General features: G+C 41.5%; 1 protein-coding gene across 1 annotated transcript in view; it reads right to left on the reverse strand.

The window, feature by feature from the left end:
* enox2 (ecto-NOX disulfide-thiol exchanger 2) overlaps positions 1-26,069 on the reverse strand; it is a 176,871-nt gene that overhangs the window by 56,296 nt on the left and 94,506 nt on the right. Inside the window, exon 4 of the mRNA XM_083891162.1 lies at positions 1,168-1,299. Coding sequence (XP_083747288.1) covers positions 1,168-1,299 — 132 coding nt within the window. The remainder of the gene's footprint in view (positions 1-1,167; positions 1,300-26,069) is intronic.

The following is a 26,069-nucleotide window of genomic DNA, read 5'->3' on the forward strand; positions in this document are numbered from 1 at the left end:
TTTCAGCTAAGAAGTGGGAAGTGATTTATAAAAGGCTTTAGGGAAAGGCTTTCTCCTGAGAAGGGGTGAAAAGACATGGCAGAATAACTCTTCTGAGATGGAGAGTGGGAGGGTGCTGCCGAACGTAATGTTATAGATAGCAGAGTAATCGGCGAGGCTGAATTTTTAAATTGGCAGATCCGAACACAGAAGCGCAACCTCGCCCCTTACAAAATGCCGCTCGAGTTTTCCTAACAGGGTAAAAATGACTGATTATATTGTTTTTAATCCCACAATAGGACAATATATACAATTTGTACACATTTTGGTTTGGTAACACTGAAGCTGGATTGTAGTAAACCCTATATAGATCTTCATTTTATCTACACATTATGGCCAGCTGGCAGTAATGGGTGAAATCAGGTTCAAAGAATAAGAAATACTTAAAGTATGTCATAATGGATGTGCATTATTGATGATTATCCAAAAAAAATCCTTTTCCACCACTCCCAAATTGAGCTGGAATGATTGCAGTGAGTCATATTTAAGCCTTCACCTGTGCACAATATTCTGTCCTGAGAATCATTACGGCATCCCAATCCCTGCTATGTGACTCAGATCTAGTTTATTCTAAAATATTGCACGGGCAACACATAAAGAAAATCCACTCCTATTCCTCACCCTTGGATGCTAATGCTATTGAAATCATGCATTGCTAATTACCAAACGTATCAACTTCCACTTTCATCGCATCACAAATCCAAGCTCACGCTAGAAGAAACAATGCAAAATACAATCGGTCCAAATCCAAGCGAGGGTTTTTCTATTTTTCAAATAATCAACCCTATGCATGTCTTGAATGAAAAAATAACCAGAATGAAAAATGCACAAAAATCATTACGACGGGAAGCTAAAGCTGCAGCTCTAAACAATCATTGCTGTACATTTATTACAGAACGGCAGAAAATTGATCAACGATAAAAATCACACAATAATAGGTTTTAGGGAGAAAGAAATGTGAAGCATTCCGTCTTTCTAACATCACCGATGTCACATTCCTGGCTGCACAAGATCTGGCTGGAAATTGCTATTTTTTCCCCCCCCCAGAAAAATAATGAAACAGAGGCTCAGCTGAAGGTTCCCTGTGGTTCTGGTCTGGGGGTTATTCTGGTCTGAGCAGTGTGGTACCTGGCATGATCGGCTGTCCGGTCAATCCGATGTTAGGCATCCCCAGGTTGTTCATGGCTGTTGCCCAGGGGTTGGGGTCGGACATGGGCATCGTTATGGAGCTGGAGTCCATCGCCATGTTACAGATCCCGTCTGTGAAAATATACAAACAAACAAACAAACAAACAACTGTCATCAGTACACAGTGTCGCAGTGGATGACGAATCGTGTCGCAACAAGCCTGAGGATTGTTTGTTTCTTTGTTTTGGTCGTGTCACGGCTTCTCTCATTGCCTCCCCTGTACAAATCTCCCCTTTGAGTCGGCGAGAGAAAAGAGAAAGTGACCCTGCAGTCGGTGTGACACCACAGCCATTTCAACAACACTGTCAGTCGAAAACGCCTCGTCCCGGTTGCTGCTGCATGTTCGGTTTCTCGCGCTGAGATTCACCAGCTGAGCTCCTTTCTGTCGTCGTGACCTATACTCATACTCCACTGGAATTGCAGCACCCATGAAAGAAACTGTCAAATAAGTGTTGAATCTTGCTCGCAGGCAGGGTATAAATAATAAAAAACATAGAATAACTACTTACTCAGTATGTATAATTAACAATGCTTGCCAACCAGTCAATGCGCTAGCATTGTGCATCCACGCCGCTCCCTATTCATAAATATGGTTTTAAAAAGGATTTTAATAAAGGGTTTGATATAATGACTTCATGAATAATGCAGAGGTCGGTGTCACTTATGACCAACCGATCCTCAGTTGAAGCCGAGGAAACATTTGAGAAAAGTCCTTCAAGGCACGACTGAGATATTGCATACACGGACGCCCCCTGAAAACATTCTGCCTCCAGCCACAGCTGTCACCAGCACAAAGCCGTAATAACACACAATGTGACGAGATCATAATGGCGCCGAGCACAGATGCTGATGCGACCGGGGCGTTTTCTGCTACCACTAAACCCCCGGAAAAACTTTGAAAAAATAAGCGAGCACAACAAATACCTGCACATCATCTCAAACTCACTAACCCAGACTCCCAAGTGGTGAATAATAAAGCAAACAACATAGGATCCCTGCAGTTAAAAAAAAAAAAGCCTGCAGTAAAGTCAACATGAGCACACCATACATCCGCTAGTGGCTCATTTTCCCTGTCTGCCGTCTATTTCACAGCTCCAAATGATCTTTAATTCTCTCCTCTGGTCGACCTCTCTCGCTCGCACAGACCTGTAAATTGCTGTGACTGCTGCCTGAGCCAAGCTGCCCTCTTCTCTCCTCGTGCCAGAGCTAACACCACTGCCTATAATGAGAAGCTCTGCACCCTGCACACACTTCACACCTCAGAAGGTCTTTGGCAAAAGCCTCGCCGTGGAGATAAAACTGTGCTCGGCGTGTATGAATGCATGTGTATCTGTCTGCACAACAACCGCTATATTGCTTTTGGAGTCCAGACACAGCTGGTGATGTGTAATAATTCTGTTTGCCTCTCTGCTTCCCCCTCTTAGCGCTCTTAATTTTCGAGCATTCTGCTGCCGTTTGCCTCCGCTGCCATAGAGAGGCCTGATAAAAACCGTGTTGACGAGGACTTCACTGCCTTGTTAAGCAGCGCAAACCCTATTAACGGAAGGGGGACGCTTTCGAGGAGCTGAAACGAGGGAGGAGAGGAGAGGTGGTGAGCTGTTTTATAGCATATATATTACAGTTTACAGAAGGTTAACTGTCTGCCCTGATGTGTGGATGAAATCACACACTCAGGCTTCGACAGGTGACTCTCTCAGCGTGACTAAGTCCACTTAGTTGCGGGTAAAATAGGGATTGTTACGGCTGGAGGAAATGCTGATATTTTGCACTGCTGCAATGATTATTCGACAGAAAAAAGATGCTGATTGACAAAATACTCTCGGTCACACTCGAGTCTAGAGGCGGGGGAAAACCATTGATTCTTTAATTCTGATTTTTTGAAACGTTTAATAGACCAAAATTTAAACAAAACAGAAGTCACTGCCTCACGGGTGAAATCACATGTCATTTCTCAGACAGAAATTACATAGTTCGTACGTCACTATAACTGCGCACTTTATCACCGATTACTGGAGGCTAATGTGCTGATTATGCTCAGCTGTTAAATAAACATATTAGGGGTAAAAGCAAGATTCATTTTATCTTAAATTTTGTCTTAAATTTGTGCAATTCAAAGTTTCACTTCTTTACGATGCAGTTGTAACTTTCCAGTTTACACATTTTAGTTTAATGAATGATAATGGAAATGAGTTAAATTCTTGTTTCTCTTTACAAATGCACTGTTGTTAAAAATAGTCTAATCTTGGCCCTTGAACTGTTATCATAATCAAATCGTGAGGCACTAAAGTCGCACACCATTACTTGAGTCGAATAACAAATTACTTTGGTAACACTTTAGATTAGGGAACACATATTCACCATTAACTAGGTGCTTACTAACATATATTAGTACCATACTAGCCCTTTATTGCTAATCATTAAGCACATATTAAGTACCTTATTCTACCTCTATTACGACATGAATTAAGATTTTTCGTGTTAATACGTGCTTAATATTTACTAATAAAGGGCAAGTATGCTACTTATATGCAAGTTAGTAAGCACTAAATCTAAAGTGATACTCTGCCAAGCTGGCGCCAGCAAATGTTTTGAACGTCCATTTGACAAACGGCTAAAATGATTGTTAAAATTGTTGGTGATATACTATTTTTGGCCCGACTGTTCCAGTAAATTTTACATAATCTGTTTGCAAATGTCGGCCAGTGCCAATAACCATCTGGTCTTTTTTTACAATAAATTACCTCTACTGTCATATTTGCAGTATGCATACTACTACTGCTAATGCTCTTTTGAAGTAATCCATATTCCATCTGGCTCTCATCTTATCTACCGAGTTGTGAATGAAACACACAAGGTGTCGTCTTCGATGGGACCACGGAAAAAGTCCAAGGCTTTAAAAGGCGAATTCATTTCTGTTCCTCAATAGAGCGCAGACTACTTATCGACTGTGTGGCTGACATTCAAAGACTTGTGTATGTGACTGGATGGGTTACAGATGTCAAAGAGTAGAGTAAAAGCTGGGTCAAGTTAAGTCCTCTACAGCCGCATGACATTTTGTCTGCATTCAAGTCATACATCCTGCAGTTCATCCGTCGGTGCTTCATTCATCAAAGAATCTGTGTCGCCCTCTCTCTTCTCATTGTGCTAAACTCTGCTCTTTATATTTTTTTCTGTTGCCCAGGCCTGAATCAACTCAACTGCCACGCTATTGTCTCGCAAACAACCCCTCTGCACTACAGTTACGCTTTTCAGGCTCGCAGCTCTGAGCGTCAATCGATGGGGGGGGGGGGGGGGGGGGGCTTTTGATTTTTCGGTACGTCAAAGTGACCTTGAGGGCAGGAGTCGGCCTTGGCTCGCCTTTAAAAGGAAACCATTCCGCACTGTAGCATCAATATGAAGACGGCGAGGGAGGAATAGCAAACAGCCGCTGCGCAAGTCAACACAGGGATACATGTCAGCAAGGACGCAGCCGGACCTTGCCGAACAGGAGGAAGAGACACAATGCTGTCAGTTCGATAAATCAATGTCTGTCAACATTTTTATCTGAAAATATGAAGCCAATCTTCGTCGGACGAAGATGGCCAAGACTTGTTTGAAAGGATAGAAAGGCAACAGGTAGTAAATAAACCCAACTTGTTAAAACTAAGGTATGCGGAAGACCACATTTAGATGCACGTTTTGCTTTAAGCTAAAGTGCAACAGCAGCAGAGGTCTAGGGATGTGTCCGATAATTTTGTTGTGATTCAACTTTGTAATTGGTGAGAATACCAATATCAGTCTGTTACTGTCATTTTAGACCATTTATGAACGATGAATGTGTTAACAACTAATTTGTGCTAAGCCATGTCAAAGACACAATTCTCCAACTCTCCAACTCCAACAAATATTGTTTTCCCCAAAAGCCCAAACATGACTCAACTAAAACGTTTTTTTTGGATAGTGTGAGCATGCAATATATAGACTTTTACTTTTTCTGATATCAGATCCATTGATACTGATTCCCATGCTACAGAAGACCACACTCCTATTATTTTTATTTTAGCTGTCCTGTGTACCTACACTCTTAGAAATAAGGGTTCCAAAAGGGTCCTTCTACAAGGGCTGAGGTTCTACCTGGAACCATTTACTTCTGAAAAAGGCTTTCCTGAAGAAAGGGTTTTTCAAGGGTTCTTGGCAACACTAATGGTTCCAGTAAGAACCATTTTGATCCAAAGAACCCTTTAAAACCCCTTTCCTGAATAAAGGGGAAAAAGGAGAAAAAAAGTTCTACCTGGAGATAAAAGGGGTTCTCCTATGAGGACAAGCCGAAGAACCTTATATGGTTCGACTTAGCACTTTTATTTCTAAGAGTGTAATTAAGTGGCTGATGAGTAACTGCATAAACAAAATACCTTTGAAAATACACATAAAATATTACTATTAAGTAATACATTCATACACCATGTAAACATGGAGGATATCTAGGCGTATCAAGGGCAATAAGTAACAGAGTACTGGTCATGCTGGTTATAGACCACCCTGATACTGCCCAACACAAGTGATGTGATAGAAATATCTGATTCAGCCAGGGGTCCACTCCAGTCCAAAGCCTTCCCTGATACTCAGTCTCTGAGGGCTGTGGCCAGCATTAGCTTCCCCTAAAAGCTCCCCCAGGAGTCAAATAGGAAATTAAGTCATTTTAAGGCCCATTGGCCATGAGCTCCAACAGCAGGCAGTGAGACGCTGGGGGCCATTTAGTCTAAAACGCGCATGGATTTACCAGCTAACAACAGGTTTATTACAGTCACTGGAGAGCAAGTTCAGGACTGAGCTAAAAAGATGAGGGCCAGAGATGATAAGAGGAAGAGCAACAAAAAAAAGAAAAAAAAAGGGCACATTCAGGAGACAGATGTGATGCTGACTGGACAAAATGACAGAAGGCAAAGTGAAGTAGGAGAATAGATGCCACCTCGTATTGAATTTCAAACGCTGAAGCAAAGGCTATTACTCAGGCTTAATTACAGTCGGAGTGGAAAAACACTAAAATTATCGGATAATATAACGGCACAGCTGAAAACATTTTTGCCCGAGCAGACAGACGAGCGTGATTAGGTTTTCGCGTCCCTCACACAATCTGCATAGAGTTGTTGATAAAAACGCGTATTGATGTTCTGCGTCAACAATCGTTGGTGATTATTGTACTTGGAAGAATAAAGAAGTGTTCGTACGTATGGGGAGCACGTACGCTTTATAAAGAAAATGCTCTCAGCGCATAGCCGTTCTCTGCGAGCGGGTTGACCTTCATCTTGTTCTAAACGCAGATGATCGCGTTTGTGTGCCACGATATAATCTAACATACACACGCATGTACAAACTGTACACACACACACACACACACACACTCTGGTTAATAATGTATGACTGGCCTTCTCTGTGCGTCTTTGATCTGTTAATTATGATAAAACTGGTGGGGTGATTAGTGGCGGCACAGTGGAAGAGCGCGCTCGGTGTTTCGACAACAACACGTCTCATTTAGGACCAGAGGAGATGACAACGGAATGAAGATGTAAAGACGACAGAGGAAGCCTGGCCTCCAGAGGAAAAGCAAAATCCCTGCTTTGGTTTTCAATCCTCTATATAATGTCTGATATTTAAAACTGTGAATAAGAGGAGAGAACAGGAAGAAACAAAAGACGCAAAAAAAACTGTCCCACGTTTATCAGGTGCTGTGTTTGTTGCTTCAGGTAAAAAGCAAAATGTTAACCGCTCACGCTTCATCCAAACAGGATTAACTTTGCAGGAGCAGGTGCATGATAAAAAAAAAAAAAAATTCAATGTAACCAATGTAATCACGGTCCAGGGCAATTATTTTAACCAATGTGAACTCAGAGGAAGACGTAGTTTGTGACATAACAGATATAAACGTTTATCTGAACGATTTAAAAACCGTAAAATTACACCGTGACCTCGCTCCAGGTCTTTAAATATGACCAAATATAATATTTTACTAATACATACGAGTAAATATAAATATTATACTTTTCCGATAAATCACTTTACACTTCCTCTTAAAATTCCCACGCTGAGCTGACACGTGCAAAGATGGATAAACACCTTTCCTGTTGGTCAAGTTTGTGATAGAAGTTGATAGAATTGCCTGTAATTATTAGACGTGGAGAGGTGAAAAAGTACCTGTGACCAGTGACAGGTAACATAAGAATCATTATAACTCCCTGAAGTGACTAATTAAATCTGAAATGACCTTCTGGCCTGAAATATCTGGCTGAAAAGCACCATTTTTGTACCCTTTTTCCTTTAAATTTGCCTTTTTTGTCAGATAAAATGTGTTGGTGCATGTTTGTCTTCAGTGGGTAGACCATTGAGAGTATTTGCACCATTAATATTAGAGGAACTATGAGGTAACTTTCTTTTAAAGTAACATCTGGTTTAATTATTATTTAACATTAAATACTCTATGTCCTGATAGGGGATTCTGAATATATATTGTTCACTGAGAATCCCAGGCATTTCCTGCTCAGAGAATTTAAATGGGGCAGGGCCTTCTTCGTATTCTGTGCTGCCCTAAAGATCTGACCATATGACTGAGTGCACACAGCGCTGCTGCCAAAAAACTGTGGAAAACAGCTGCATGCAAATATACTGGTGTTGAATGCAATGTAATGGTGGCCGATTAAAATGCACAGTATCTGTTAGTTAATGTGTATAATGGGTGGTTTTACTGAGTTGGTGGCAACAGAGGTTGGCTGTCTCCAAACTGGATTGGTAAAACTTCACTTGATCCACAGGAAAACGTTGCGATTGAAACATTAACAAACTGCTAAAAGAGTGATATCATATCTGACCTACATTGTAGTTCAATCAGCTACTCAAAAATGCAGCAAACCGGACTTTCACCAGAAGACTGACGTGATGTGTTTGGTGACCCACGGAGACCTTCATCAGAACATGATGAACTACAGTCTTCACTTGCTCTACGTGATTAATAAATCCATGTCAGCAGACAGAACACGCATTCCTATAGATTTAGAGGAGAACTGTCAGTCTTGACGCGATCAATGTAACACCACACCAGTCACCCGAATGGAAACCGCATCACCAAATCGACAGCCACTGAACAGCAAGACAAGCAGGAAGGAGAGCTATATTGTACATGGACTGCCATATATGTTCCTTCCTTCCGTCTGGACTAAAATGCAGGAAGTTCGGATGATTATACTGAGACAGTGTTTACGTTTGAAATGATGAAATCATTCTTACATAAACGAATCGCAATAAATCATCTACACTGAGCGCCGAGTCTTACTTGCCTCATCTGCAAAATTCGCTTCACATGTGGTTACGGTCATACTTTTCTGTCTGGGTTCAACACATGCACTCAGTTATGTTTTCTTGTAGTCTTTGAGCAGTGAGTTATAGATAAGTATGTGGGTACCAATGGACATCAAATTGAAAACAAAAAGTCGGAATGACTTGAAATTTACCAACATAATAGTCGTCAGCGCCCTGAACAAGGATCCGTTGAAAATATTTGCAAAACTTTTAAGGAATAATTTTCATGAATTTTTGAAATTCAGGAAATGATCCATTTGCCCTGATGCACTTTGACAGTGAGCTGACTTTCTTCTCAAAAACAAAAAGTATCTCGGAATGGCTTGAAATTTACCATCATAATAGTCGGCATCGCCCTGAAAATGGATCCGTTGAAAATATTTGCAAACCTTTTAAGGAATAATTTTAATGAATTTTTGTAATTCAGGAAATGATCCATTTTCCCTGATGGACTTTGACAGTGAGCTGACTTTCTTCTCAAAAACAAAAAGTATGTCGGAATGACTTGAAATTTACCAACATAATAGTCGGCAGCGCCCTGAACAAGGATCCATTGAAAATATTTGCAAACCTTTTAAGGAATAATTTTCATGAATTTTTGAAATTCAGGAAATGATCTATTTTCCCTGATGGACTTTGACAGTGAGCTGACTTTCTTCTCAAAAACAAAAAGTATCTCGGAATGACTTGAAATTTACCATAATAATAGTCGGCATCGCCCTGAACAAGGATCGGTTGAAAATATTTGCAAGCCAAAATAAAAGTGTGGATGGATTAAATGCTACTAAAATGTCAACCCTAATTTACTTTACCTTAAATTTTTGAGTGAAATTCTAAATGGACAAATGCTGCAGTTGCCTCTTTTATAAACACTGCATGCTCGGGCTGAGGTAAGACTGATTCAACAGTATCAAGAGCTGCTCAGCCATAAACTCCCTGATATGACAAAAGCCTCCTTGAACTATAAATTTGTAGTCTTTAAAGAAATATGAGCGAGACGGTAGCAGACGGGACATCAGCGTTTATCTGAGTAGAGAAGACATCCTTGGCCAGATCATTTTTTGTAAACATTCTAAGTTTATATCGTCTTATCAGGAACCTTTCATATACAGAATCGTAGCACAGGCTCTACTGCGTTTGTCAGCGCTGTTGAAGATGAACATTCATTGCAGAACATTTTGACAACAAGCATGACATATACCTTTCTGATTGGGCCAGAAAGAGGTGAGAGACAAAAACAGATTACTCTGATGCGGCGAGGACTTTGAAGCGTTAATGTACAAAGCAAAAGATGAGTTATCTGAAAGGATCAACAAAGTCTTCCCTCATTAGAGAGGTTTCTAAAGCCAAGTTCACACGAGCGGCTTTCGGAGTTATAGGACGGCTTTGCATCCGACATAACATGAAAGGCTGTCTTGTGACAGGAGTCTTTTCAGTTAGTTCGTTAGAGTTCACGCTACACGAGTAACCAGCTGTGGTGTGTGTGTTTCACCACGGCAACACGCGTGTGAAATGTGACGTGAGAAATGATGCGTAAAAAACCAGACTTCATTTAATTCACTTTCATGTCGACAAGTCGACTGCTGAGGTTTGTATTGCAGCAGCAGCAGCAGCAGCAGCAGCAGCAGCAGCCGTGTTCCGTAATCTCCGTCACATTTCCGATGTCGTACTGCTCTTTTTTTTAATACACCCTGTTCTCTCTGATGAACTGGTTGTCAGAGAGGCTTAAGCAGGTCTCCGTGGGTTGCTAAAGCCGTAATGTGTAACTTGTAAATATAAACAGTTGTCTGTTACATTCAAACAGTTGTCAAATGAGTTCCCCCCCCCCCCCCATGCTGATTAAGCTTGACACAGCTTTTTTTTCCTGTATTTCTTAGTAAAGCAGTGTTTTGTTTTTGTGTCTTTCGCAAATGCCACAACTGACAAATAAAGGCTTAAGCATAACGGCGATGGAATACGGTCCCCGACTTGTCCTTTCAGAAAGCCGTGCCGGCTCACCTGAGGAGTGGAGAAAGTTTGATGTCACTGCCCTGAACCCCTTTGGATGAAAATGCCAAGAAGCACCTGCAACATTTTCCTCGCTAATCCTCACAGTCCTGACTCGTGCAGACAGCGTCTCTGTCTGTCTGTGTGTGTGTGTCATAAAGCTGTAGCAGGAGAGGACCTGTCTCCCTCACAGCGGCGTCTCTGTCATTAACTGCAGAGATTCAGTGAATGGTTGTTTTTACTTCCAGCAGCTTGATTTTGAGCTTTGCATCGTACCCAGGAAGAAACTATGAGGGGGAAAAATCAAGTCAACTTTATTTCTAGTGCACATTTAAAAACATCCAAGGTGGACCAAAGTGCTTTACAGATTTCAAGGTACAGCAACAAAATCAATAAAAGTAGAAGTAAAATAGTGACGTAATAGAAGAGTAAAATGGTAAAAAGTACATAGAAGTGTCCTGTGTTGAGGGCCAACGGAAGAGATGGGTCTTTAAAATGTTCAATGGTGGGGGTAGATTTAATTTCCATGGGTAACCCGTTCCAAAGTTGAGGTGCAGCTACAGAGAAGGCCAGATCGCCCCAGGTTTTTTAGTCAGGAATTCTAAAAGCAGCCCGTTATTGGACCTCAGAGCTCGGGATGGAGCGTGAAGAAAAATAAGTTTCCGTGAGGTAAGTCGGTGCCAAACCATTATGAGCAATAAACGATTGCGTGTTTGATTCACATGTGCTCCTCATTGGAGAAAGAGTTGCGGGGGCAGTGGTGCTAGCAGTGTTTTGCTAAACATTTACCATTTGGTAAGTGCTCATAGAGGACCACCTGCTGATCAGGGGCGACTGGCAGCGAGATGTTCTCATCGGCATGCTTATAATCTTAAAGTGTGCACATGGCTTCAAATGCTTCCCACTGTGCTTTGGTAGAGCAAGTGATCAGGTGGTTGGAGGTGACAAACTCCCAACACTTAAGCCTAAAGTGCTGTTGACGTGCTCGTTTCTATTTCTATCCCAGTTCGACGGTGACATTTCAGCCTACCGATTCGACTTTGATAGATAATAACTCCTCAAAACCTAGTTTAAACCTGATCAGCGGCTACAGGACCAATAAAAAACGCCCTCCACTTCCTCTACAGAGAACCCCGAAACGTTGCCTTAACGTGAATCCGAGCAAACAATGAATCTACCGCCGCTTCTTTTACTACCCGTCACAGACTGCCGCCGACGTAATCATCCTTTAGGACGTGCTTACACTCATAAAAATGATTTCTCCTTTCTCGCCGAACACACACACGGATGACAGCAAACGTACAAGTCACAAGTAAGAAACTGTTATGGCTAAAGTACCCTGACATTATGGTGACATTACTTTAAGGACATAAAGAAATAAATAATTAAGAGGCTGAAATATCACCTTGAGCTCACACATAAAACAGGCATCAGGTAGGATAGAGAGAGACTGACCACAATCTCTTCTCTTTTACAGCTTCCTTTTTTTTTTTTTTAACCACACACTTTTAGGACAACCGTTTTACTGCTGTCCCTAAACGCACAATAGATTGATTTGAACCTCTCTAATTTCATCAATACAACAGAGCCTCTTTAACTGACAGTTTTAACTGACGCTGACATCTACAAGCAGGACCATTACAGCATGACTGGGACTCGGGGAGTAGTGTACAATTGATCTCAATGTAACAAACAGCTCCAGAGAAGGCTGCTGGTAACCATCTGTCCACAATGACAGCAATGACGATTCACCCAATTAAAGGCGGGGGGGGGAGGGAAAAACACTCACAAACCGAAACACAGTTTGGAAAATCTGCGAGACAAACATTCAGACTGGGACTGGGTCTATGTGTCTCCCCCCCCCCCCTTTGTTGCCTTATTAATTTGAACATGCAAATGGATCACTGAAGCGTCACATAATAATAAAACTCTATTCTCATTTGCCGGCTTATCAATTCAAACGGGTGCAATGAACCGGGTGGGGGAGGTTGGGGGGGGGGGGGAGAGATATCAGTACATAAAACTGCATGAAGCTTGACACAGAATAGGTTTCTAGGCCAATTCGTTCCAAATACCTTTTTAAACATTTACACTGTGTCACAATAAAAACAAGGATCCTCGAGATTTCATTAAGCAGGAGATGCTGGTTCTCATTTGAGCGTGTAAATGTGATGTACAGCATCTATTTCACCGCACTTGGGGGGGGGGGGGGGGGGAGGGAGCAGATGAGCGACAGTGAGAATATCTATCTGACATATGTCTTTGTATAATGGCGAAGTTGTCAGATGTGTAAATACTGATTTGTGGGCACGCGATCTAATACGCTGTGTGAAACATCACTCTATCGCCACAATAACAATCAAAGACGAAGAGAAGAAATAGCCAGTTTGATCATTTAGAGTGAGTTGTGTTAAAAAAAAACACAAAACCATGAGCTATTTTTAATTCAATGTGCAGGGATCAGTAAAGCATCCTATTTATTTATTTGCATAGACAAGTCTGGAATTGGCTTCAACACAGATCTAAACACGTTAGTCTGGCTAAAAATGGCACTAGATCGAACACACTGAGATAATGGAACTGGAGGATGAATTACTACTGCGTGTATACGTCCAGTTGGACAAGAGTCAGACTCAAGCTGGCCGGGGCTTTCTGTGTTCCCTCTTCCAGCACAAACACAGAAATAATAGAAGAAGCTTGTACTCGGAAAACGAAGACAACAGTTACAAAACATGTCAAAAAAATCCAGACCAGTACATCTCTTGGTCTGACAAGGAGACAAAATGTATGCCCTGTTAGCTTAACCCTCTTATAACCGTCATGATAATCAGGCCGCCTGGATTTATTTTGATTTTAATGCTGTAGAATTGTCAAAAAATGTTCAATGAGTGAGTGCTTCTGCTCATTTTTTTTCCAACATAACATTAACTTTCGAGATATCTGGCTGTTATTCAACCGTTGAGTTATTACGGTACTGCTAAGATGGCTAACAACCAAATGCTAGCTATGCTCCGCAGCTGAGACTCTACTGACTGCAATGATTGGTAGATGGCGGTAGGTGGCGCCACATGCCAAAACATGTTTTCAAAACATAAACATGATTTGCAGTCTGTAAAAAAAAAAAATAATGTGAATATTTTGGCTGTACTGTTGTTGTTGGTGAGTTCAGTTTATTATATGAACATTATCCCTGAGTCTCTGTGACATATTAGGAGGACTTTATGGCCAGTTGCTTTAGATTTATTACATAATGCACCTTTAACTATAAATAAATACATGCTACATTTCCTACTTCCTCTGGTTGTACTGACTTAACCTTGGATGGCCTGAATTTTCTGGCCATTTTTGGGTCACATAGCTACAGTTGTGCGAAATTAGTACCATTTGCAATATCCTGCTAAAGGCGTTTGAGGTTTGTTGAGTCTGCCTGTGAGTTGAAATGATGATGAAGTGTTGTTGATTGTTCATAGAGTTACACATGCAGAGCATTTCTGCAAGACTGATACTGTCTTACAGCTTTTTGCAATATTGCATGCTTATGGGTTTGACCATTTTTCTCTGGAAATAACATATTTTGCCTTTTGTTTCTTGTATGAGAAGATATTCTTGTGGTCTTTGATTCTGCTCAATTCCTCGTCTGATTCCCTTCAGCGCTATTCCCAGGGAAGGCATTAATGTGGAGGAAAAGCCAGCTGATTGATAAAGTCAAGATGATGCATTGTAGTGAAATACTCAATGACAGTTTGTTGACAAAGTGGCAAGTCCATGTTACACTGTGTACTATAGTGCAAGTAAAAGGATCAACATGTCCCTTTTAAGCCCATTCATTTCTTATAGAGCCAAGCAATCAGGGTAAACTCAGCCAAGAGAAAAAGCTCCAACAAGTATTGTCTGAAACACATGATGTTGTTTCTCGGTGGAACTGTGGCCTGGTTTGTGGCAGTTTCTCTTGTATGGATGTTCGTGTTTGGAGCCCAGTTGCTTAAAAAGACAAATAGTTTCAGTAGAACTCATCACGAGTTGACAGGAATCAATGTGATACCCAGGAGAGCAGTCGCAGATCACTTATTTTTAAACAGTGTCAGTGCTCAAGCCACAGATGTTAAGACTCAACGTTTGTAACATGTAAAATCTAAATGTGTGAAATGATAAAACTATGGGAATCTATGAAAATACATTTGGGGACATGGATTTTAATTTAGAGCATTAGTAGAAGATAAATTCTGCTTTGATTTGCCCATTAACATCACATTAAAACAGAGAGGGGACTGCAAAAATCCTGCAGCGTTTTTTACAACAAAGTGTATTGTTTCACAGCAGTGCGACAGCAGAAAGTAATGATAAACCTTCCATGTGGGTTACTTTACTAAAACTTCAAAACTAATTGCTGAACCAGAACTGTTATGGTAGTGGATTTTGAATGTTCAACTTTGAAATCAGAACCCACAGAGGAAAGTCATATTACTGAGGAGTAGCTCAGGGACTTTCTAATGGGGGGGAATGGAAATATAGAAGAGTTTTGTTCCAATCTGGATTATTGCATATTATTGCATGGATGACAGACACACAAAATCACTTCTGCTCCCATCTACTGACATTTCAGGTGATGTTTCCATAAAATAGTAAATCACTTTAAACTACATGTCAGTGGAGATGCTCGTTGTGTTAAGCGAAGTGGTGCAATCGCCTATATAAGGCACTGCGGGAGACCTCCAGTGCTTGAAATGTAATGGTCAAGTGCTCAATCAGCAATCCACTTTTCTGAGTAGGAGGTAACCATGTCTTGGATTTCGCAAAGGAGCTCATCTTTGCTGTCAGTTGTAGACGCCTGAATAAAAACCTTCAAACTATCAACCATTAAAGTGATATCACTATGCAACAGCAAAGCAGTTCTATAATACCTAACCTCAGTTCAACGTTGATTGGTTCGATCCCTAATTATTTATCTGACATGGTCTCTAATGACCAAAAGCTTGACGTCAATCCAAGAAGAAAGACAGTCGATCAATACGAGTTTCGAAAAAGCTCTGCTTCCCATCTAAAAAGGGAAAGCCTCCAGACTCAGGGCACAAACATTACATCACAAACAAACTTTATTATAGTTTATGGTTCAGAGCCGGTTCAATCGGATAGAAAACCAAACATCTGTGAAATATAATTGATCCCAAATGTGATGTCAAGCAGACGATAAAAAATCCTCTCTGCGCTCAGTTCCGTGAGAGGTTAGAACTCTTACAAACAACGTACAAAAGGGACAAGTGTTGTCGGATCAACTGTGCAGCCCACTGATATGTAGCTTGATACCTCAGGCGGCCTCGGAGTACAGATGCAGAATTTAAATTTGGCTCTTCACTGCAGAACTCATCCGCTTCCAACACACAATGAGCTCCCCGACATGGCCCGCTCAGTTTACAGTACAAACATGTTCTACCCTCCTCTCAAAAGAGGAGGTTAAACTTCATCATTTCTTAACATTTGCATGTATGTGTGAGTCGTAAAAGTCTGGTTTGAAACATATAAATAAAGTTATTTTTGGCAAAAAAAAATAAAGATGCAAAAACAGGTTTTCAAGCATGCCTGGAAGGGGTGGGTGAGGTGAATGATGTTCAACTGCAATACGCAACTTCATCAATAAATGTATCTTTAAAGGATGCTTACCTTCTCCTTAACAGCAATTCATCTTTAATAAATCAAATAAAAATGGGGTTGCTCTTGTTGCGTTCTACATAAAGAAGTCTGACAACGTCTTTTTACGGGGGTTGAGGCAAACATCTAAAGATGATGACACAAAGACAACCCCCAAACTACCTGTGAACATGGGACTATCGTAATATCGAACCCAAAACTGTGTTTTATTGAAGTGTATACTTGTGTTGTTGTTGAGCGCTGAATGAGATCTTCAGTGTTTTTAGGACTTGGTATATAATCAAGACCGCCTTTGTCCAGTTTGAATTCTTGTCATTGCCATCTAACAAGTAGTCACTACACAGCCAAAACCTTGTTTATTATTAGCCACGCAAATTAAATGTGTCTATTGATGCCTGAAGGACAGCTTGGCACTCTCTAGGAAGAAAAACAAGCTTGAGAGCGCCTTCAAATCTAGTTTTTTTTTCCCATCTTCTTTGAAGTTTTAAACTGTCAGAACAAGAAACAAGGGCTGCAGCAAAAAAAAACAAAAAAAACAGTGACTGTCACTCTGGAAGGAAGGATTGTCCTTCTTTACAGCTTGTTATACGGTGCTTGAAGAAGACACATCTTTAATGGTCATGGTTAATAAAAAAAAGCTGGAAAGGTCTCACAGAAAACGGCACATTGGTGGGTGTTTGAGCAGACAATCTCCCAAGTACAGACAAAACATGTCACGACGTTGCATTCTGGTAAGATTTTTCAAACAACAAAGAAACAGCAGTTCTAACAAGCAACGTGACTTCCAATAATAACATGAAAAACAGTTTTATGTTACAATATAATGTTCTGTATTTATCGAACGTCTTATAGTGTAGAAGAAGAAGAAAATAAATGTTTTAAATAGTGTTGGGAACTGCGTTAACGCTGACTTCGTTAACCGCCGCTAATTGCGTCAACGTTAACACACATACACAACGTATGGCGCGTTTCCATGACGACTGACCGGAAAAAGAAGGGTGTGATGTCCTGTTAAGTCCAGGCACTGTTTACCAGTTAGCGCCGTTAGCTGCATTAGCTCCTCTAGCGCTGTTAGCGCTCCTACAGTTGAACTGGAACGGTCTGTTTTTAAAGTTTAGCGTTACTTTATAGACTCATTTTAACAATCGGGAGTCACGCAAACATGACCTCACTCGCGTCTTTTCCCGGTCAGTCGTCATGGAAACGCGTTATGCGTTAATGTGCGTTAGCGTTGACGCCGTTAACAGGCGAACGTGCCCGCTACTCATTTTAAACGTGTGTCTTCTCAATAATTGAAAGGGACAGGCCTGAATATTCAACAAAAGATACAAAACGGAAACATTTAGTGTCTTTTGCGTAGGTGTGAAGTTAGTTTGAAGAAAGCAGAAACTTACGTGTAAGCTGTCGAATGGCTAGTTTCTAATAATCCGTCACAGAGTCAATTTCTGTCTTTGGTGTGTGTGCTGCACTGGGGCAGATTTTTTATGTTGGAGTTAAAAATACACTCAGAACTAAGACAGTGGAACAGTGCATATAAGACGCCACGAAGGACGAATGTCAACACTTCCAGTGCCGACAAGTCTACCGCGAGGACGCGATGCAATAAATGCGATAGGATCCTATTTTAAAAGTGTTACATTTGCATTTAGTTTGCCGTCTTCTCAAAAGAGCACATTTGCTCGGTGACAGGTGGTGACAGTGAAAGGGTTCTTGAGCTCATTAGTGAGAACCGTTAGGATGCGTCAGACGGGTAAGGAATCAATGCTGTGCATGACTCTTGTGTTTTCTCCGCTCATTAACTGGTATCAGGGGACAAAACAGAAGGAACAAATATAAAGCTTTCTGACGCCGACACGTCACGTGACATGACAGTAATATATTTAATACTTTTACCTCACTCTGTTTTTTAAGAGAGTGCTGGGAAAAGCCTGTGTGCTCCTTCCCCTGGGAGCAGAGAAATCCTCAGAGAAATGCCTTCACCCACCGTTAATACTCTCACACACACACACCCACATACCTTCCCATTAGAGAGGCTCTGGTGACTGGAGCAAGATTTCATATGAAGTAGTTTGTCCACCAGGCAAACTTTCTTGTGGATTCCATTAAGCAAGAAACAGAAGCATAATTACTTCCTCAAGATCAATTAAAAAATAATAACAATAGCCCCGAATGCTCGCGTGCACGATAAAGACAATAAGGAATAATAGCCCACAGTTGAAGGAAGACAGACAGGAAGTAGATGCAGGGGGTTTAGATATATAATAATCACGCAGCAATGGAAGCTAAGGACACAATAGCATGAAAATCTCTTTATCAGCACATCCAGCACGAAACCCAGGAGACGTGTAACTATTTCTGCCAGCGGAAAAACATCTGCTAAATCGGAGCACGGTCTCAAACATGACCAAATGGGTTGGAATCTCGACAAAAAAGGTGGCCGGGATTCAGCGCACTCAGCGGTTTTAATAGTAAAGTCGAGAAAGTGGAGTATGAAAGAGGCATTTATCACCGTGACAAGACCAAGTCCCAGGACGTCACAACGAGATGCTCTACATACTGTAGTTATCGACACCAGGTTTATCATAGGACTCGTCTCGACGGCCGTATACGGGTCATAAACCTCGCGATGCACTGTTCGTGATGTCACACTTCGCTGGGGGGGGATCTGGTAGGTTCCTTGTTGCTATGGTTACCAGTCAAGGACTATAACCAGTCACCATCTTACGCCCATTAACTATAGATATACTATGGTATAGCAACAGTATTGCACTCATTAAAAAAATACTTTTATTTCAATGACTATACCACTTTTAGAAGAACATAACATGTTAAAATGACCACTTTCTGTGTTTATGTCAATGTCCTTTGCATTTTTTATTTCAACTCCTTTGTATTAGAGTCCCTCATAGAGTGGCTATTGCTGTATGAATAAAAAAATGCACCCATATAACAGTGTGACAGCGATTTAACTCGTGTTGACAAATCTACAGAGAACCTTCAGCAGAAGTGCAGCTCTACAGAGCTCTCGATGTAGTAGTTTCGTCGCCCTTAAGTGTATTATTTTGATTCAATCTCACCGTTCTTATCTCATTTGTGGTAGGAGCGAGTTTTGTTTCAGGCAAAATGGTCCTGAAACTCACTGCACACAACCCTTTTTTTTTTTTTTGCTCACAATGGCGGCACATGAAGAAATAGTCAGATATTTCCACCGGGGATCAGTCGAGAACAAAAAGAATGTAAACAAGACTCTCGTTTGCCAGATGATTTTGAAGCAAAACGCTCAGTGAATGATAACGCAGCTCTGCGACGGCTGGGTTTTGTTGATAAGCCATAACGGCTTGTGTTGAGAATACGCACGTTTTGTTCACAACTGGTCTCCACTGCCTCCTAGTGGCCAAAAACAATAGGTCATTTGTTGCAGCTTTGAAGGTCTAGCAACTGTAGAATCACTTTAGGCATGGCTTTTACTTTAAGGAGGCCGCCACCTTGTGCCACCATGTGTCTGCAGTAGGCCAAATCCTTTATGGTACATGCAGGCCACCGTAGTTCCCTGACTTTCTTGGGAAAAAGAAGGGGTGAGCGAAAGAGTCCTCCATTTGCTATAATCTGCAGTCTCTAATTCTTACATACTGAACCTTTAAATATTTGCTGGAATATCACCATAATCCCAATTGAAAGATGTTGAATTTCAGCATGGGTTTGATCGGTCTTGACAACATCAACGCAGAGATATTTTCTCACATTTTGACTAAAATGATGCAGAATTTTGCGTGGTTGACAGAGGTAGGTGATTGGTGAGGAATCTCTTAACCAAAAACTTGCCATAAAGCAATCATTGTAATGAAATAAATGTGAAGAACTGGCTGATAAAATACGGTTTTAGGATATAGAAGCAGTCATTTTAAGGTCTGAGAATCTGTTGCAGCCACTATAGCAACCCCTGACTTGAATAGTATCTCTGGAAAAATAAGGTTCAGGCCCTGGATTTAGCCCCGTCCGCCCACCAACTCCTGAGCTGTTGTCATCGCACCGCGCTGCTGACTGCTGCTGCAGCAGCTGACAGCATCTTATCAGCAGCTGCCAATTACAACATGGGAATCTTATCAGCAGCAGCCAATTAGAACCAGGGGAGTTGCTGTGAGGAGATGTCAACAGCTGAGTGAACTTGCCCGGGCTCTTATCTGGCCCCGCCTCCTCATCGAGGCAGCTTTCTTTTGAGTCCACTGTCACAGTAATGATTACCGATGCAATACTGTGACAAGAAGGGCTGGAGGTTCAGCGTCAGGTCTTTAAAAGAGCAAGGCTCTCAGAAATGTCCCACACTTCCCCCGAAAAAAACTGCAATATTTAAGTATGTTTTTGACAGCATAGAGAAACAAGAAGCTGACAAAATTCTTTCATTATTCACTCTGCACCAGCCGGGGAGTGTGCTCAAGCTGAATGCGTAAGCTTACACAGGGTATTAAATACTAAATCAAAAAAAAAAAAAGAAGCAAAAAAAGAAGTGTGGCACACAACGCATTTAGCTTCTGAGACAGATTGCCATGTAAGAGATAGAGAGATTACTTTCTGTTTATCACAGTCCTCGACATGGATGACAGGTAGGATGCATTATTTCCACTTAGAAACATCTGTTCACCAATCTCTGCCGAGAAATCGATGACACACCTCGGCTTTTCCACGGCAGCTGAAGACCCCGTAAACAGAAGCAATGCATTGTTTCTTTCTGTTTACAAAAGTGGTTCTCTTGATTTTATTCCTTGCCTTGCCTCAAATTGCAAATTTTAACCAAAAATTCTATTTCCTCTTTGTCTAACTGTCACATTGAGAACTGGTGTTTTGTTAACCGTTTCAAGCCATGTACACAAAATAATTTGATTATGGTAAGGGTTGTGGGGCAGTTCAATAATTATTAAGACAGTTATTTTCTTTTTTTCTTTCAATATTGACGACATTATTCCATATTTTATGGCGGTTTGCATCCATAATATTGCATTATTGCCTTCACCCTCCTTACCTCCTTGTCTGTGTTTTGGCGTAGAGAACATAATTAAGCTGGTACTTTAATCTTACCAACACAATCATTGTAAAACAAGAGAAATCAGGAGGAGATGACAAGACACAGGGGGATTTTAATGCTGTTACAATGGCCTTGAGTGTTGACAGTCTAATTTCTGTCACATGTCATCATCGCCCGACAGCATGGTCTGTCTGACCTTTAAGACTGTATACAACTGTCCTCCACAGAGACTCAGAGCATTGAATGAATCATGGTCTAGTGCGTTTTGTCCAAAAAGGCTTTTAAGAATGGAGGTCAGTGCAGTTATTTCAGTGGTTCATCTTTTCTCTAAGTGGAGTAATGGTTGACTAGAGGCATGAGAGATACCTGCAGTCACAGCAACATAGAGCATATGGCACACAATTGCATCCAATGTCCAGTGAACCCTACTTTTTACTGGCATGGACGGCTGCAACATTGCAAAAGACAATTTCCGCAGTATACTGTGGTGTTCTGTGGTTAACTGCCAAACCCCGTGACTATGGCCTCTGTTTTTCAGTGATCCAGCTTGTTCTGTATGTATAAGGCTGTGATGTTACACTCTTGGAAATAAGGGTTCTAAAAGGGTCCTTCTACAAGGGCTGAGGTTCTACCTGGAACCATTTGCTTCTGAAGAAAGGGTTTTTCAAGGGTTTGTGGTAACACTAATGGTTCCAGTAAGAACCATTTTGATCCAGAGAACTCTTTAAAACCCCTTTCCCGAATAAAGGATTTTTAAAGGGTTCTTGGTACCCTCCAAGAACCCTTTAAAAATAGGCTACATTTTTAAAGGGTTCCGAAGGTTCTTCAGCTTGTCCTCATAGGAGAAGCCGAAGAACCTTATATGGTTCTACTTAGCACTTTTATTTCTAAGAGTGTTATGCACAACATCTACAGTCAGTCTGTGCAGTCTGAGTTTCTATCCTCATGTGATAGACAATGAATGAATAAGTGTAACTGTCAAAGGAATATCAAATAAATACTTTTGTGATAATTGACTCATTTGAGTGTGTTTCTCAGCTCATTATCAAGTTGAACAACACAGCATAGCCAATTATTATTTTTGCCTTGGTGATTGACTTTTATCATTCCATGTCACAGCCACAGGAAAGATATGACAATAATATAGCAATAGAGATTGGGCAATGAAGAGAAAAGGATAAATACCTTTGTCTGACTGAAAAGTAAGGTCGGTTTGCAGTGCATTGACCTTATCATCTATTATTTAGGCACTGACACGCATCTTACAATAGAAAAGAGACCTATATTTGTGTCTCAACAGCTAAAATAAATAGTAAAAAGTGTATCTTATCTTCTCCTTTTCAGCAAATAAAAGCACCCTAGCGTTTCAGTCACCTAGTTATTTCACAACACATAGTCTTTTTCCAGGTGAGCAGGACAGACAAATCCGGTGTTGACAGTTGCGTGCAAGGCGCAGTAGATCAGCGCTGTTGCTGCTGCTGCTGCTGCTGTCTCTTACCACATCCAGTGTAAAACTGGCCGTACACACAATCTAAAATGCAGGCATGGGCGAATAAGCAAAAAAAATGAAAGGCAGCGTAAACAAACAAAGAAAAACATTTTGTTCCACTGGCTTTGACAAATGGCTCAAACACTGTTCCAGTCGATGCCATTACAACAAACTTTGAAATCTAACAACACTAATCATCTGGTGTGCTGACTTCAGATTAAATCCATTAGCCCTTTTTATATAACACCTGAGGAGGAAGTCGAGCCGAACAGGGGGAACATAAAAAGGCTATTAACAAAACCACTGCTGAGTTGATAAAGAAATCATCATCACTTTAGAATACCCTGCAGTCTCTGTGATATACTGTATACGTACAAGAACTGACACTTCAAAATCAGACTTGTTTCTCGGCTACCATCTGTCTCACAATATTTCACCACCATTGTCTACTCGAGTCACGTCCTTTTTTAAAATAGATATATGCAGTTTATTTAACCTAATTTAACGGCTTCGGAGTCATTTTGATCATTAAATGGTTTGTTGTGGAGAGATTGGGCGCACTCCCCACTCCCCATACCGTTTTTTGGTGGAAAACCAGCCTTGGAAGCTAAGGGCTGTCGACCCAGAGTCAGAGTTCCTCCTCGGGTCTCGTGAGAGACACAAATTGCTTAACGGCACGACACACACACACACACACACACACACACACAGACACCAGGTTATTGTAGACATTCATCATGGCAGAGCCGTCGAAAAAGAAGCAGAGAAAACCGATGTCAGAGGAAGCGAGGGGTAACACACAAGCAAACTCTCTGTTCTCTATGCGTTTATGTATATTTGACTGTTTTTATGAGTGGTTGCTGGTTAGTTTTCAGTTGGTGGATGGCTGTTCTTCCATCTACAAGGAATTAGCTCCATGGCTTGTGTTCGCCGGCTCTGGCTTACAAAGTAGCAAACATATGCATAGTTCTAAATGAATGAAAATAGACCGCGAAGACCATCGGCACTGGAACCGGACCAACCCCCGATTTTCACCGTGTGCGCCACACCGTTCGCGGTCAACGGAGCTGATCGATGCCACTCTAATCAATGGGAGCATTTCCACTGGGCATGTCGCGGCTTCTTGTGTGAATATGACCGGGCACATTGGGGATTGAAGTGGCAGAGAACTCCGCAAAACCGTGCCGCTCAGGTTCCGGCGAAATCCGTATCTCATACCCATAATGCATTGAAATGGACAGTTTCGTCCCATTTGGTTTGGTTGCTTTCACACCAGAGGAACCGTACCAAAGTAGGACGAATAACGCGGTCCGAGACAACCCCTTCAGGCAGGTCTCGGACCGGTTGAATTAGGTGCGCACCAGAGGACCGATCTAACCTACGCAAACGAACCGTAGGTTTGAAAGCACCCTCAGAAGGCTGGAAAAACCAACCAGACTTGCAACGTTCCAAGATCGTTTTTATTGAAGCCAAGTTTTACTTTTTCACGTGTCACAACAGACATCTTTGTTATTGGTCTTAAAAATGTTGTAGAAGTTTGGTTGTATGAGGTACGGAAACACCCTTTTACTGATAACATAGCTGCCACCAGAACAAAGGACCTATTTAAGCATTTGCTGCTTTTCCTCACAGTTAGATAGCCTTTGCCACCTGGAAATTGACGTTTCCACACCAAACACTACACTCTCCAGCACCAAAGTCCATCGTGAATATCAGTGTTTTTTAGTTGCAGGGACACAGGTCTGCCATATCTGGTAAGTCTGTGCCACTCGGGTAATAAATCAGCAGTAAATTAACAACTGTGTGGTGCGATGTAAAAATCACAGATTTTCTCTTTGGACTTTGATGTGGTAAAGTAAGCACTTAACAAACTTGAGTTTACAGCCAGACAAAGTGAGAAAAAGCTGGAAACATATGCTTGCAAGATATTTTAGACATCAGCAGGTGGAGCTTTTATTAGATGATTATTTTAAGTGGCTAAAATCTGTTTATCATTCTGTCCCTGAGGACGACCACGTTAAAACAGAGAATGAAACAGCGAAACACGCAGTGGCCGAGGTCAGTGTTGATAATTTGTCGATACCTCATATGGCAGCGCTTCAAAAAACTCTGAGCTGTTCCTTTAATCTACAAATAACTCACTGAAGTTTGAGATAATTAGGCCACACTTGTCCTGTTTCAAAAAAAAAAAAGTACAACCTGTACAGTGTGCAACAAAGTTAAGACAATATTATGACCTTGAAACACTGCCTTCTCTCTGAGAAAGCTAGGAGAGAAGGAAGGGTGTTGCTGAACAAAAATAAAGTGGGAAAAAAAAAAGCTACAGCCAAATCCAGAGCAGTGCAAGTCATCATTACGGAAGGGACTTGTTTGGCATATAATTAGAAGTGGCTGTCTTTCTTGCTTGTCATGGAGATTCAGTGAGGAAAAATAGGCAAAGTGGAATAAGAGCTAGTGGAACAGACCTCCTGCCCTTTTCGAAAAGGTAAGTCTGAGTGCAACAACAATGCTCATTAACAAAAAGTGATTAAAGTCGATAAAACAAACAGTATCTGACTTGCATGCATTTGTTGACAAGCCAACATGAACCATGTCTTCAGACCAGGTACAGAAGCCTATGTAATAGCATTTAATACAAATATGATCACCTTGTTTTACTTTTGAAGATTTGATCTACGCTCCCAACCTCACCTATGGTTACAAGCTGTGGGTAGTGACTGAAAGAACGAGATGGCGGATTCTCCTGGACGCCTCCCTGTTGAGGTGTTCCGGGCACGTCCCACTGGGAGGAGACCCCCGGGGAAGACCCAGGTCTCGCTGGAGAGACTCTGTCTCTCGGTTGGCCTGGGAACGCCTCGGGATTCCCCCGGAAGAGCTGGACGAAGTGGCTGGGGAGATGGGAAGTCTGGGCTTCTCTGCTCAAGCTACTACACCCGCGACCCGACCTCCGATAAGCAGTAGAAGATGCATGGATGGGTGGATATTTGAAACAAATGGCTGTGAATTATGCTGTAAATTAGGATGTTGTGTGGTTCTTTCTGTGGCATGAACCCAAAACCAGAAGATGCATAGCGCCAATGCAGGGGATGAAGACCTGCTCAGAGGTGCCATTCACATTTGATGTACCGTCAAAATAATCATTGCAATTTCATAAATAGGACATACATTTAGGCCTAGGAAAACTGTGATGATCCTTTCCTGATAGAGCTGTCACTTTTTATTAGAAATAAGATATTATTTTGACATGAGACATTTGGTTTCATTCCTGCAGGCGGAGCAGCAACAACATGTCAGAGATGCAAGCCTATAATACTTGAGGGAGACTTCTCTCTCTCTCTCTCTGCACATAGCACCCTCTGCCTATTTTTCCCC

The sequence above is a fragment of the Microchirus variegatus genome, assembly GCF_963457635.1.
Source record: "Microchirus variegatus genome assembly, chromosome: 6".
Classification (NCBI taxonomy): Eukaryota; Metazoa; Chordata; class Actinopteri; order Pleuronectiformes; family Soleidae; genus Microchirus; species Microchirus variegatus.